The sequence below is a fragment of the Candoia aspera genome, chromosome 6 (assembly GCF_035149785.1).
Source record: "Candoia aspera isolate rCanAsp1 chromosome 6, rCanAsp1.hap2, whole genome shotgun sequence".
NCBI classification, from domain to species: Eukaryota; Metazoa; Chordata; class Lepidosauria; order Squamata; family Boidae; genus Candoia; species Candoia aspera.
In genome coordinates, this window is record NC_086158.1 from 74,914,863 (window position 1) to 74,928,270 (window position 13,408).

The 13,408-nt window shown below is 42.5% G+C and overlaps 2 protein-coding genes across 2 annotated transcripts in view; one reads left to right on the forward strand and one right to left on the reverse strand.

Annotated features, from left to right (window-relative positions):
• The window catches only part of LOC134500247 (putative lysosomal acid lipase/cholesteryl ester hydrolase), a 265,244-nt gene that overhangs the window by 116,125 nt on the left and 135,711 nt on the right, over window positions 1-13,408 (forward strand). The gene's annotated exons all lie outside the window — the stretch shown is intronic.
• The window catches only part of LOC134500250 (putative neutral ceramidase C), a 46,071-nt gene that overhangs the window by 30,385 nt on the left and 2,278 nt on the right, over window positions 1-13,408 (reverse strand). Inside the window, exons 4-10 of the mRNA XM_063307439.1 lie at window positions 12,696-12,872; window positions 11,417-11,544; window positions 9,530-9,607; window positions 7,594-7,714; window positions 6,184-6,309; window positions 3,938-4,024; window positions 62-166 (exon numbers count right to left, since the gene is read on the reverse strand). Of these exons, the coding sequence (XP_063163509.1) occupies window positions 62-166; window positions 3,938-4,024; window positions 6,184-6,309; window positions 7,594-7,714; window positions 9,530-9,607; window positions 11,417-11,544; window positions 12,696-12,872 (822 nt within the window). The remainder of the gene's footprint in view (window positions 1-61; window positions 167-3,937; window positions 4,025-6,183; window positions 6,310-7,593; window positions 7,715-9,529; window positions 9,608-11,416; window positions 11,545-12,695; window positions 12,873-13,408) is intronic.

The following is a 13,408-nucleotide window of genomic DNA, read 5'->3' on the forward strand; positions in this document are numbered from 1 at the left end:
AGTTGTAAATAATTCTATATTGGTATTGTCTGCCTAGAATGGGACAATGGAGGTACACTACCGTATGAGTAGAGTTGAGCTGAACACTGACGTTACTCATGTCCACCCATCGGTGAGCTGACCTGATGGGACCATCAATCTCTTTTGAGGCCTTCATATATATTTCCTGAAATACAAATGGGAACCGACCATCACTCTAATCTGCTGATTATCATGTTCACTGTTTCAATGCGCACTGTACATCGTAACGTTTCACATGCCATGGCGCTGACGCGTGTTTCTGTTTGGGAGGGAGCTGCTGTGAAACTTTGTACCAAGCTCTGTATCTCTCTTCATTACAATGGAATGTGTTTGGGTTATGTTCTCTGTTCAAGGACTTTTCCCGCAGACCATCAGAAACCGTTAGGAGCACCAGGGATTGTGCGCTTGGGAAGATTCTATGGGGGGAGGGATCTCATTTGTGCCGAGGGTTTTTAGTTTGCATTTGGCGTGCTTTTATCATTCTCAGCTTTCTCTGTGATCCTGCATACTATTCTTTAATAAATCAGATATCTTTGCATTCCTGCTCATGAGTCTGACAGTGTTTTAGAATAGGTATTCATTACACTGATATATGTGTACTGTGTGTGGGCATATATAGAGTGAAAATGTGGGTCTGTGTGTGAATATGTGGTAGGGAGATCCTGGACCTCCTGAACTGCAACTCCCAGTGACCCTCATCATAAGATATGCGGGTGGAAGCTATTATGATTTGCTGTTCAACAGTGGGCATCAGTTCTTCAGCAAGTCTAGCAGGTGGGAGAGACATGAAATAGAGTCCTGAGTAGAAAGGGTCCCAGCCATGATCTTACTCTGACAGAGGGGTAAGACTGATCATCACAGGGAAGGTCTTTTGTCTTCCCTCAAGAGAGCTCATGCGCTCAAGGTTTCCTGCTAGTTAGGAAGTGAGAACATTAACCAGATAAGATAAAGTTAGAAAAAAACTGAAAAATGCTGAAGAAGCTGAAGTAGATCAGTTCTATGAGGATCTGCAGCACCTACTGGACAACACGCCTAAAAGAGATGCTATTTTCATCACAGGAGACTGGAATGCTAAGGTGGGCAGTCAAATGACACCTGGAATTACAGGTAAGCATGTCCTGGGTGAACAAAACGAAGCAGGACATAGGCTGATAGAATTTGGCCAAGACAACTCACTCTGTATAACAAACACTCTCTTCCAACAACCTAAGAGACGGCTTTATACATGGACTTCACCAGATGGACAACACCAAAATCAGATTGACTACATCCTTTGCAGCCAAAGGTGGCGGACATCTATACAGTCGGTAAAAACAAGATCTGGAGCTGACTGTAGTTCAGATCACGAACTTCTTATTGCACAATTTAGGATCAGACTAAAGAGATTAGGGAAGATCCACAGATCAGCTAGATATGAGCTCACTAATATTCCAAATGAATACACAGTGAAGGTGAAGAATAGATTTAAGGGACTGGACTTAGTAGATAGGGTCCCGGAAGAACTCTGGACAGAAGTTCCCAACATTGTTCAGGAGGCAGCAACAAAATACATCCCAAAGAAAAAGAAAACCAAGAAGGCAAAATGGCTGTCTGCTGAGACACTAGAAGTAGCCCAAGAAAGAAGGAAAGCAAAAGGCAACAGTGGTAGGGGGAGATATGCCCAATTACATGCAAAATTCCAGAGGTTAGCCAGAAGAGACAAGGAATTATTTTTAAACAAGCAATGCGCGGAAATGGAAGAAGACAATAGAATAGGAAGGACAAGGGACCTCTTCCAGAAAATTAGAAACATTGGAGGTAAATTCCAGGCCAAAATGGGTATGATCAGAAACAAAGATGGCAAGGATCTAACAGAAGAAAAAGAGATCAAGAAAAGGTGGCAAGAATATATGGAAGATCTGTATAGGAAGGATAATAATATTGGGGATAGCTTTGACGGTGTGGTCAGTGAGCTAGAGCCAGACATCCTGAAGAGTGAGGTTGAATGGGCCTTAAGAAGCATTGCTAATAACAAGGCAGCAGGAGACGGCGGCATCCCAGCTGAACTGTTTAAAATCTTGCAAGATGATGCTGTCAAGGTAATGCATGCTATATGCCAGCAAATTTGGAAAACACAAGAATGGCCATCAGACTGGAAGAAATCAACTTATATCCCCATACCAAAAAAGGGAAACACTAAAGAATGTTCAAACTATCGAACAGTGGCACTCATTTCACATGCCAGTAAGGTAATGCTCAAGATCCTGCAAGGTAGACTTCAGCAACTCATGGTGCGAGAATTGCCAGATGTACAAGCTGGGTTTAGAAAAGGCAGAGGAACTAGGGACCAAATTGCCAGTATCCGCTGGATAATGGAAAAACCCAGGGAGTTTCAGAAAAACATCTATTTCTGTTTTATTGACTATTCTAAAGCCTTTGACTGTGTGGACCAGAACAAATTGTGGCAAGCTCTTAGTGGTATGGGGATACCAAATCATCTTGTCTGCCTCCTGAGGGATCTGTATCACGACCAAGTAGCAAAAGTAAGAACAGACCACGGAACAATGGACTGGTTTAAGATTGGGAAAGGAGTATGGCAGGGCTGTATACTCTCACCCTACCTATTCAACTTGTATGCAGAACACATCATGCAACGTGCTGGGCTTGAGGAATCCAAGGCTGGAGTTAAAATCGCTGGAAGAAACATTAACAGTCTCAGATATGCAGATGATACCACTTTGATGGCTGAAAGCGAAGAGGAACTGAGGAGCCTTATGATGAAGGTGAAAGAAGAAAGTGCAAAAGCTGGCTTGCAGTTAAACCTCAAAAAACCAAGATTATGGCAACCAGCTTGATTGATAACTGGCAAATAGAGGGAGAAAATGTAGAGGCAGTGAAAGACTTTGTATTTTTAGTGCAAAGATTACTGCAGATGCTGACTGCAGTCAGGAAATCAGAAGATGCTTAATCCTTGGGAGAAGAGCAATGACCAATCTCGATAAAATAGTTAAGAGCAGAGACATCACACGGACAACAAAGGTCCGCATAGTTAAAGCAATGGTGTCCCCCGTAGTAACATATGGCTGTGAGAGCTGGACCATAAGGAAGGCTGAGCGAAGGAAGATCGATGCTTTTGAACTGTGGTGTTGGAGGAAAATTCTGAGGGTGCCTTGGACTGCAAGAAGATCAAACCAGTCCATCCTCCAGGAAATAAAGCCAGACTGCTCACTTGAGGGAATGATATTAAAGGGAAAACTGAAATACTTTGGCCACATAATGAGAAGACAGGACACCCTGGAGAAGATGCTGATGCTAGGAAGGGTGGAGGGCAAAAGGAAGAGGGGCCGACCAAGGGCAAGATGGATAGATGACATTCTAGAGGTGACAGACTCATCCCTGGGGGAGCTGGGGGTGTTGACGACCTACAGGAAGCTCTGGTTTGGGCTGGTCCATGAAGTCACAAAGAGTCGGAAGCGACTGAACGAATAAACAAGAAAAAAACTATGATATGTGTCGACTTCCTCGTATCCCCAATGGGCATGTTAGTTGGACATGGTGGGAGCTGTAGCTCAATGTATTTAAAGAAGTATCAAGCAATGGAAGAGTAGATTATATCCTTCCTGAATCGTACAGTCTATTTGAGCAAATTTTAGGTCCAAGCCCTCCTAGGAAAGGGATCGAAATTCAAGGCAGATTCCTATAGACAGCTCTCTCAGTGTCTGTCAGGTGCCATGCACCAACTGATTTTTACATTAAAAATTATTCTAATTGAATATCTATATATATATTTGAAAATCTCTATATGCTTTATCATAGTTAAATAATTTTTAATGGAAAAATATTCTAATTAAAAAGAAATGAAAGTTGGCATGTTATCAAGAAAAGTGACCAACTCTGGTATCCATATTTTCCAAGAATTTTAAGTTTTCAGACCTACCTTTGCTGTTAAGTAGAGTTGTCTCCCAATTATTTGTGTGCTCTCAAACATGTCTTCTCCAGGACCTCTGGCAATGCACATCTTGGCCTAGGTTGGATTTCAGAGCAACAATTTAGAAAGGAAATATCATACGTGGTTGACCAGCCTTGATCTCTGCATCTGCTTCCTTCCGTTTTTTCTTTATTCCCTTTATTCTGAGTTCTGATTATAAACCCCTTTCCCTTTCCCTTTAAGTTGCTGCTGATCAGGCAGCATATTTTATATGTGTCTAATACTTGGGTGGGTTTTGCTTGTTTGCTTAGATTAAACACTCCTTACCAAAAAGTACAGCATCATTAATGCCAAAGTATTGTATGTGGTAACAGTTGATGAACTCCTGCATTCAGGGAGTTCTTGGGAAATATGGTGGTATCGATATGCAGCAAGTAAATAAAATAAGTGCAGTCCAGGAAATCTTCATCTGATGCAAATGATAATTGGTGGACACTGCTTGAAGGAAAATTTCTATTAATTCTGGGCTGATTTTTTTAAAATAGTGAAATTAAAATGGACAGCCTGTCTAAAATAGACAGTGGTATGGTGGACTTGACTTTCCTGAAGGAGGTGAGGGAGAGGCCTCTTCTCAGGACTGCTCCATTGGGTCCTACAGAGCAGCTTCTCAACTGAGCAGGAGAAGAAATGAATGGACCACCAAGGTCCCTGTCAGCCATATAATTCTGCAGTTAGAACTAGGAGAGGTATCAAAGAGGAATGGAGAGCTAGAATTTGCCTGCAATGGATTCCTTCTCAAACAGTCCCTTCAAAACGATGGGCCACTCCTGAGGATGAGAAAGGCCATGACTAGCTCATCCTCACAATCATTTTGTGAGAACAATTGATTAATGATGAGTTTGTGAAGGCACATGGAATACTGTCTAGTTTAGCAGTAGTAGTTCTGTAAGTATTGTGGTCAAAGCCCAAAACTATACAAATCAGAAAATTAATAAAATTACTAAAACTCACATCAATAAAACATTAATATTACTCCGTACAGTCGATGGTGTCTGTATTCTGCAGACCATATAGCAGAATTTAGAGACATTTGGAGAAATTAAGTCATTCTGATTTGCTAAAAGGTACCAAAGATGGAACTTCACTATGCATGGAATTATATATGTATGGGTGCCTTATAGAGAAAACCGTATAAAAGAAAATGGGATATGGTTGTTGTACAGTAAAACCAGCTTCATCTGGGATTTTTCTTATACTACCCTTCCGGTACATCTGTTGCTAGCAGATTAAAATGTGCTAACAATGTAACTCTTCCCTATTTTGATCTTTCAGTTTAACTTCAGAACCTGGCTGCGCTGAATGTACGTAGCTCTGGCCTTGAGAAGTTAGCGGGCGAGGCAAAACAGTTCTTCAGTCCTGGGACAGAAGAAAGTGTGTGAAAGAGACTCCCAACAGTCCTACCTGGACTTGTTATCCTTAAAGATGGGGCAGTGAAGGTTTTGACAGGCCTTTGAGGTTCTGTTAATATACCCCACAGCAATAAAGAAGTGCTCCTGGAATCCCTGTACGGTGTCTACTCCTTGATCTGGCCCACCTCAAAGGACTGACAGAACAGGAATCCCTCTTGGCAGACCCATTTCTCTCCCTACATCTAGAATTGTCTGGCTTAGCTCTAACTTGGCCTATTATTATTATTAGATTTTTATCCTGCCTTTTAATATGTAACTCAAGGCAGGGAACATACTTGATACTCTTGTGGGTTGGCTGAGAGAGAGTGACCGGCCCAAGGTCACCCAGCTGGCTTTGTGCACAAGGTGGGGCTAGAACTCCCGGTCTCCCAGTTTCTGGCCTGATGCCTTAACCACTGCACCCAACTGGCTATTAGGTGCAACAGAGTATTGAGAAGGAGCCAAATGATCTATCAAAGCCAGGCATGAGTGCATGTTATTACCCAACAGTCAGGGGATTCTGATGTAACCAAAGGCAGCAATGGAATGATTATTTTTAATATTGCTTAATGGGCATCTAGACCATCCTGGGCATTTCACAGAATAATTTACTAGGTAAATTACCCTGAAGCCAAAACAACCAGATGCTCTCTTTGAAAGACAGTCTGGCTGGAGTCTAATTTATAATGTTCTTGTTTTCTTCGTCCTGAGTATTGTTGACCTCTGGAATTTAAGAGGGAGGCTTCTGAAATCCCATATGATTTCAGCCACAAAAACCTCCCACTTTGATCCAGGTCCAATACTTACCCCACCTATTGGGCAGTAATTGCCCATGTTTTCACATGGCTCTCCTGTGTTGATGCAATGTGGGCCCTTGGTATTTGGAGACACATCACCCAAGTTAGAGGATGCAAAAGCTGCTACGTATGGACCCTGAAAGAGGAAGAAAGTCATATCAGTGACTCCCATTGATACCACAGAACTTATACTGCAGAATCACTGGCATCTGGTGAAGGCGGGGGTATGAACATTACAAGATGGCAGGCGTGGCATAATCATAAAAGCCCTACTCTTTTATGAAAGCATGCAGGGTCAATGTATGTAGAAAAGGTGTTGGGACTGGCTTGCAGCACCACACCTATCATGATGCAAATTTTGACACACACACACGCATGCTCACATGCAGAGGTTGCTGCACAGAACCATTCTCAAATCTCAGGTAAGAAACTGAAATCCGTGTGCTCTGCTTCGTAGCGTGCATGATTTACAATAGTCCATTCCCTTACGAGACTAGACTAAGATGGCACGAGCGTATTTGAGCAAGGTTGACCAAACTGATTCGTATCAACATGGCCTTTAGTGAGACCTGACATTAATCACAACGTTTTAATTGTCTCCCACATTCGAGCTATATTCCGTGCTTTTGTATTTCACGCTTGAAAGATGATTTTTCATAAAAAGGTGTACCACATGGAAATGAAAGTTCACTTTCTTATATTTATTTCATTTAATTTGTACTGCCATGCCTTGTTAGTAGAATTGATTTATTTAAATTTATTATAGCCACCTACTCCAATAAACTCTGGGCAGCTTACAAAACAGAAAAACAATAGAAACAGTTTGAAATGTAAAACCCCGACCAACACAGCCAAACAGTAACAAATCAGACCACACCAGGGGCCCCACAAACACAATCCTCAGGCCTGGGAAGAGGACCAGATTTTAAGCCCTTCTGGAACCCCAGGAGAGTGGGCTGCTGGCCCCCATTTCTTCAGCCAAGAAAGAAAGGAACACATTTCATTGTTCAGCCTGCTCCAGTTTAGGCCCCTCCCCTTAGGCTCCTCAACTGAATTGTGCCTACAATCCCCAAATGTCTTGTTCAATAGGACCGGGAATTCTAGGAGTTGAAGTTGCAATGCTTCTCAAGAGTAACAGTTACCAAAGTACTAATCAAGTACTAATAAAATCTTAAATATTGTTAAAATCTTAATTGAGAGTGATAGTTTGGGGTTAGGATTCCATGCATTGCATGGGAAAGGTCCCAGGTTCAAATCCCAACATCTTCACATAGCAATGGAAAGTTTCCTGTCTGAAACTCTGGGTATCTGTCAGTCACTGCCAACCACATTGGACTAGTTGAACTACTAGCTGCATTGAATAGAAGGGCTGACTCAGCTTACTGAGTTACATAGGATGACGCACATGAGTTGTTCTTACCTTTCCTGGAAGGTATCCTTCATTTTTCTCTTGTTCAAAGAGGTAAGCGGCATAGCCAATATTGTCACTATTTATTAAACGGTTGGTGTTGTTCATACTGACAGGGTGAATGGCAAACCAGCTAGTAAATAATCAAAAGAGGGAAAACTGTTGGGAAAGCATTTATTTGTTTGTTTGTTTACTTACTAATTTACTTACTTACTAGTATGCCACCCATTTCCAGAGGCTCCAGATTTAACACCCCCACCCCCAAGCCCTCTCTCTCATCCATATAAATCAGCCATGCATGCCACAGACCCCACCTGTATATTGTAAAGCATCCTTCTCCTGTGCAGGCCAGAACACTTTTATAACTTATTCTGAAACACAGGAGGGATGAAGAGGACTGAAACATCATTGGGAGAATGGGGCACTGATGGAAAAAGCCCATCTCTGAGGCCCTGTCAGATAACAATCCTGCAGGGATCAGACCTGGAGATGTATAAGACGTTGAAGGTGACAATCAACATCTTGGATCTCACCCAGAAGACCACTGGCAAACAATGGAGCTTCTGCAGCAGGGAGAACACCCGAATATATTTGGGCACATCCATCACTGCCTGGACCAAAACATTTTGCACCAGCTGTAGCTTCCAGATGGTTCTTCAAGGGCAGCCCATTTAGAGTGTGTTACAGTAATCCAGCTGAGAGGTGACCAGGGCATGAGTGGCCATGAACAGGACCCGATGATCCAAGAATGGCTGCAACTGGCACACCAGATGTAACCAAAAGCACAAACTTCTCAAGGCCATGTAATGATTTCTCCAGCCATTAACGTCAGCAAGTTCATCTTAGAATCATGATGTTAAATAGATTTACAGTTTCAGATTCAGCTATCCATTGCTCTTTTTCTCAAAAGCATGAAGCAACATGTTAGAACACAAAGAAACCCAAGGCTAAATGTAACCCTGTGTGAATGTTTTGCAGGAACGTATTTTTTTGTTTTTAAACAGATGAAAATCACCCTTCTAAAGCTCTATTCTTGGAAGGGAAGCTGCTAGTGGGAGGGTGGGCAGTTGATAATTAATAACCAGCAGGAACACACGTTTAACCCATCTCCCAGCAAGCCATACTTCCAATTCTGACCTCACCCTGCCTCTTGAGGTGAAAGGTGAAAGGTCTCCTGTGCAAGCACCGAGTCACGTCTGACCCTTTGGGGGGATGCTGCTTTTGCGACGTTTTCTTGGCAGACTATAGTGGGGTGCTTTGCCATTGCCTTCCCCAGCTGTCACCTTCCCCAGCAAGCTGGGTGCTCATTTTACCAACCTCGGAAGGATGGAAGGCTGAGTCGGCCTGAGCTGGCTACCCGAGAATCCCAGCTGAGTTCTTCCTCTGGGATCGAACTCAGGTCGTGGGGAGAGTTGCAGTTGCAATTCTGCCACCTACCACTCAGTGCCACATGAACCCTGCCTCTTAGTTACCATTAAAAAACCGAACAAAACTGGGAGGTGCAGTTCCAATACCTGTGGAGGATACCAACCTGGAAATTCCTGGGATGGGGACTTATATTCCTTCCTTTGTTCTTCACCCCACAAGTCAACATCTCACATCTATGCCATACTTTCTTTCCTTCACCCTCCAGCCTTCCTGTCATTTCATCTTCACCAACTCATCAGACCAAGTATGAAGTAGTATAAAGGTGTGACGTAGGTAAAGGTGTTGGCCTTGAAGCAGGAAGACCAAGGTTCAAGGCTACCTTTGCCCATTCAAGCTCACAGGTGACTTTGGGCCAGTCACCCTCTCTCTCATCCCAACCTACCACACTATACCAGCCTTCCTGAGCTCCTATATATGTAGGCGATAAATCAATCGATCATGTCATTGCCCTGCTGGGAACAGAATGAACAAATACAATCTGCCTGGGATGGTTCCCTTCTGTTTTCAAAGGAGTTCTCACCTAAACATTCCAATCTCTTGGCCATTGTCTGCCACCATTTTCAGCACCACCATTTCTTTGTCTGTGTTTGATGAATACCTGGACAACATGGGGGAGGGGGGAGAAAAGAGAGACTTTCACAGCAACTGGAATATTTAATTGTGGCCTTGTCAGGTACGTGCCAAGTTCCATTTTTATCTTGTTCTGGTTTTTCAGTTAATGATCCATGTTGCTTTATGGCTATGTTTATATCTATTACGTTGTTATTATACCGAGGATGTTTTGTTTTCTGTAAACTGCCAAATGACATAAGTTTCAGGTGGTTTCAAAGGAATAAATAAACGAATGGCCCAGAAAGAGCCCGTCACCAGTCTCTTGAACCTCCCGGCATTGCCATTCCTATGCCCAGCAGTCGATACTCACCGTCCCTCATCAAGTAAGCAAACAGTGAGTGGAACAAGGAGGAACAAATAGTACCTTCTGAGTATCTTGTCCTCTCCCACTGGGCATGAATGGATTTTGGAAAATGATCAGGGAAAAACAACCATGAAAGGAGGGAAAGCATCGATGGAGAAACTGTTGCTAAAACCCTACCAAAACCTGAAGCCAACACCATTGCTTTGTGCTCGTTAAAGGCAACCAGAAGGGAAACCAGAACAGGCCGCCTTCTGATTCCTTGGTTTGTACCGTGGGTCATGATTTTTGGTTTTCCTTCTGTCTACAGCCCTCAAAGACTAGAGATGATGTTTTTGCTGCTCCTGTGAGGTTCTCTCCGCCCCAACTGATCAGGCAGAAGAGAAAGCTCAGCTTGATCACGGCACGTAACTTCAGGGAAACACCGCTTTAATCATTCTGGATAGGATCACAAGCTGTGGCCATATTTTAAGAACGGCAACCAAATTCCAGGAATGCCAACCAACCCTCAAACATTTGCCTCCTCCCACTCTAGAATTACTGTTGGTTGCCCAAGGATTGTGAAATGGACTTCATGTTTCCAGTTATAGAGCAGAGGCAAAACCAACTGATACAAACCGCAATAATGAAAAGAGATGTAACATGCATCAGTAAGTCATGATGCAACTTCAGGCCTTTTCTGTTTGCATCCTGACCTTGGACACAAGTCACGTGGCTCAGCAGATTTGCAAAATACAAATCATGTCCCATAGACAGGACCATGGGGACAGTGTGACGGCTGCAACTACAAGGACCCATTATAAGTCCCCCTCGCTCAGCGTCATCATAACTTCTGTATTGCTCATTGTTTATCCACATAGGGCTCAGCAGATTTGCAAAATACATATCATGTCCCATAGTCATTGGGTTTTTTCTCTCTCTCTTTTGGAGCTATGATTATGCACAACTTTAGCAAGTCTCCCTTTAAATAAAAATCAGAGATATTCATTATATCTCTAATAGGTGGACATCTAAGTCCAGTTCTCAATTTTCCTGAGAAGACAATGGGTTGATGGAACGGTGTCTACAATTTTTGTGCTGAAAAAAAGGCACCTAGTGCCCTTCAGATAGCTTGCCTACTTGGCAACCTCATGCCTCGAGATGCTTTGGACTCTGACTGGCACACCCCTATGCTATTGGCCCTAATAGATGCAACTATTAGGAGCTGAAGTCCAAAGTGAAGGGCACAGAACAGGAAAAGGGTGAAGAATGAAGATATAGCTCCTATAAAATACTCATAGGATTCTGGTTTCTTTGAGCAAGTTCTAAAAAACAAATAAATAATTGTTTAGAGCAGGGGGGAATTCTGGGAGCTGAAGTCCATATAGCTTGAAGTTGCTAAAGTTGAGAAACACTGGCTTAGAGCAAGTGAATACTGTGTCTTAGCTGAATTATAAGACCCACAATACTTCCATTATAATTAATAAAAATGCCTCAAGACTTTCCCCTATTTACCTGTGTCTTTCAGAGTCTGGATTCTGAAGGTAAGAAAGAGGACTTCTGTTGATCTGGCAGTTCTCTGCCAAACCTGTGCTGATGAAAACGTGTCCTTTCACCATATTTTGATGGGCCATCTCAATACTCTGAAAATTAGAAAATAGGGATAAAACATGGAAATTGAGACACTTTGATTTGCATCCTGCTTTTTTGCTAATGAAGGTAGTTACATTACCGAAAATCAACCACAACAAAGAGTCTCGTGGCCCCTGAAAATCTCACAGATCTTACATGGACCGGAGTCACAAAGAAGTGTGGCTCTGAGAATGCATGGGATAACCCTTCCCTCGGATGATGCCATATTGGCCAGCAACCCTCCCAAGCCAAAGGGTGGCTGCTTGAACACTGATGTGTTATAATTATATTATAGTATAAGAAAATTCTGCTTCAGAGTAATGCATACAGGCAGGCTGCATCCTATCACAGAGGTAAATGTAAACAAATCCTATTTATGCCACTCGATATCTTCTAGATCAGGACCTGGTAGTACTATCAGATATCAGCCTGCAATGGAATATTACATCACAATCCGATGTGTATTTAATGAGAAAAGCTCCCCCTGAATTGAACACATTTGGAACCTTATTTACTTATGTAGTAATTATGCTAAATAAATCAAAAGAAACATATGCATCTGTTGAAAAAGGTAAGAACTCCTTCAGTTGAGCTCAGCTCCTGGCGACAGCAAGGGAACATCCATGTAGTTTTCCTCAAAACAATACAAAAGTGGTTGACCATTGCCTTCTTCTTCTAAGTCTTTTTCTCCCCTTCTGCAATTTCCCAATGGTCTCCCATCCCACTACTAACCAGATGCAATCCTGCTTAGCTTTCTTTGAGATCACCCAAGGACAGCTAGATGTTATCACCTGAACCGTATATAGACCATGAAGGAACTGCCCATCCAACTGTTCATTTTTAACCTTGTCTACATTGCTACCTGCTAGGTCAGCCTACTGCATCCTGCAATTAATAGGTCAAGGTTTTAACCGTCCACCTCCCCAGAAAGCAAGATCCTTCCAGAGCTCCTGGATACAGTAAGGTTGGAGAAATCTTAGCAACGGGATTGTTTTCCCATTAGAATCCAATTTATCTTCCAGGTTCCTACAGTGGGTATTTTCTCAGGGTCTCCAGGCTGTGGAGGAAGGAGCTGTTCTCTTGGAGGAATGTCCAAAGGATGATGAGAAACAATTTCATACCATTACATGCAGTTAATATGCTAGATTGGACGTGGTCTTACCTTTAGGATTCCTTTGATAATGGCAGTCAGTGATGGCTTTATAAGTCCTCCGCTTGCTATCAGAAAGAGGGTGTATTGGAAATAGCCTCCAGGTCCAGAATGGGTATGAGTTCCACTCAATATAACATTGTCGTGATTGTAGAGATCTCCATATTTATCTTTTAACTGTTTCATTACCTTAAAAAAAGGTTTGCAAGAAATATATCCTCTTACATTGTAGATTTTACTTTTATATAAAATCTTTCCAAAAGAACAAGGAGAGGAGTAATACTGAAGGCATTCAGCAATGAGAATTAGAAGTGCGTGGGTGTACACACATTCCCAGAGAAAGTGTGCTAAGGCACTTTGAAGACACACACCTGTATGCGTTTATCAAGGCATTAAGCAGGCTTCTGTAGGGAAAACTCTAAATCACACCTGGTGATGTTGGGATTGTAATCCACACCCACTAAATCAGGATAAGAAAAGCTGTCTTAATTACAGTGCTGTGTTATGGGACCTGAAGGTTATCTGCAGTGATGAATTAAATACATTAAATAATCCATAACACAGAAAGCTTAGCCAGAAAATGGAAGCCAGCTCCTGCTAGGAATTGATACCCGACGGTCTACATGTAGAACTTGACTAAAATTAAAGATCTATCTCTTAATTCCTAATTTTCTACTGGTGGGGCATTCAGGTATATCTCTCTGGGTTTTTTCCCCTAAGAGTTA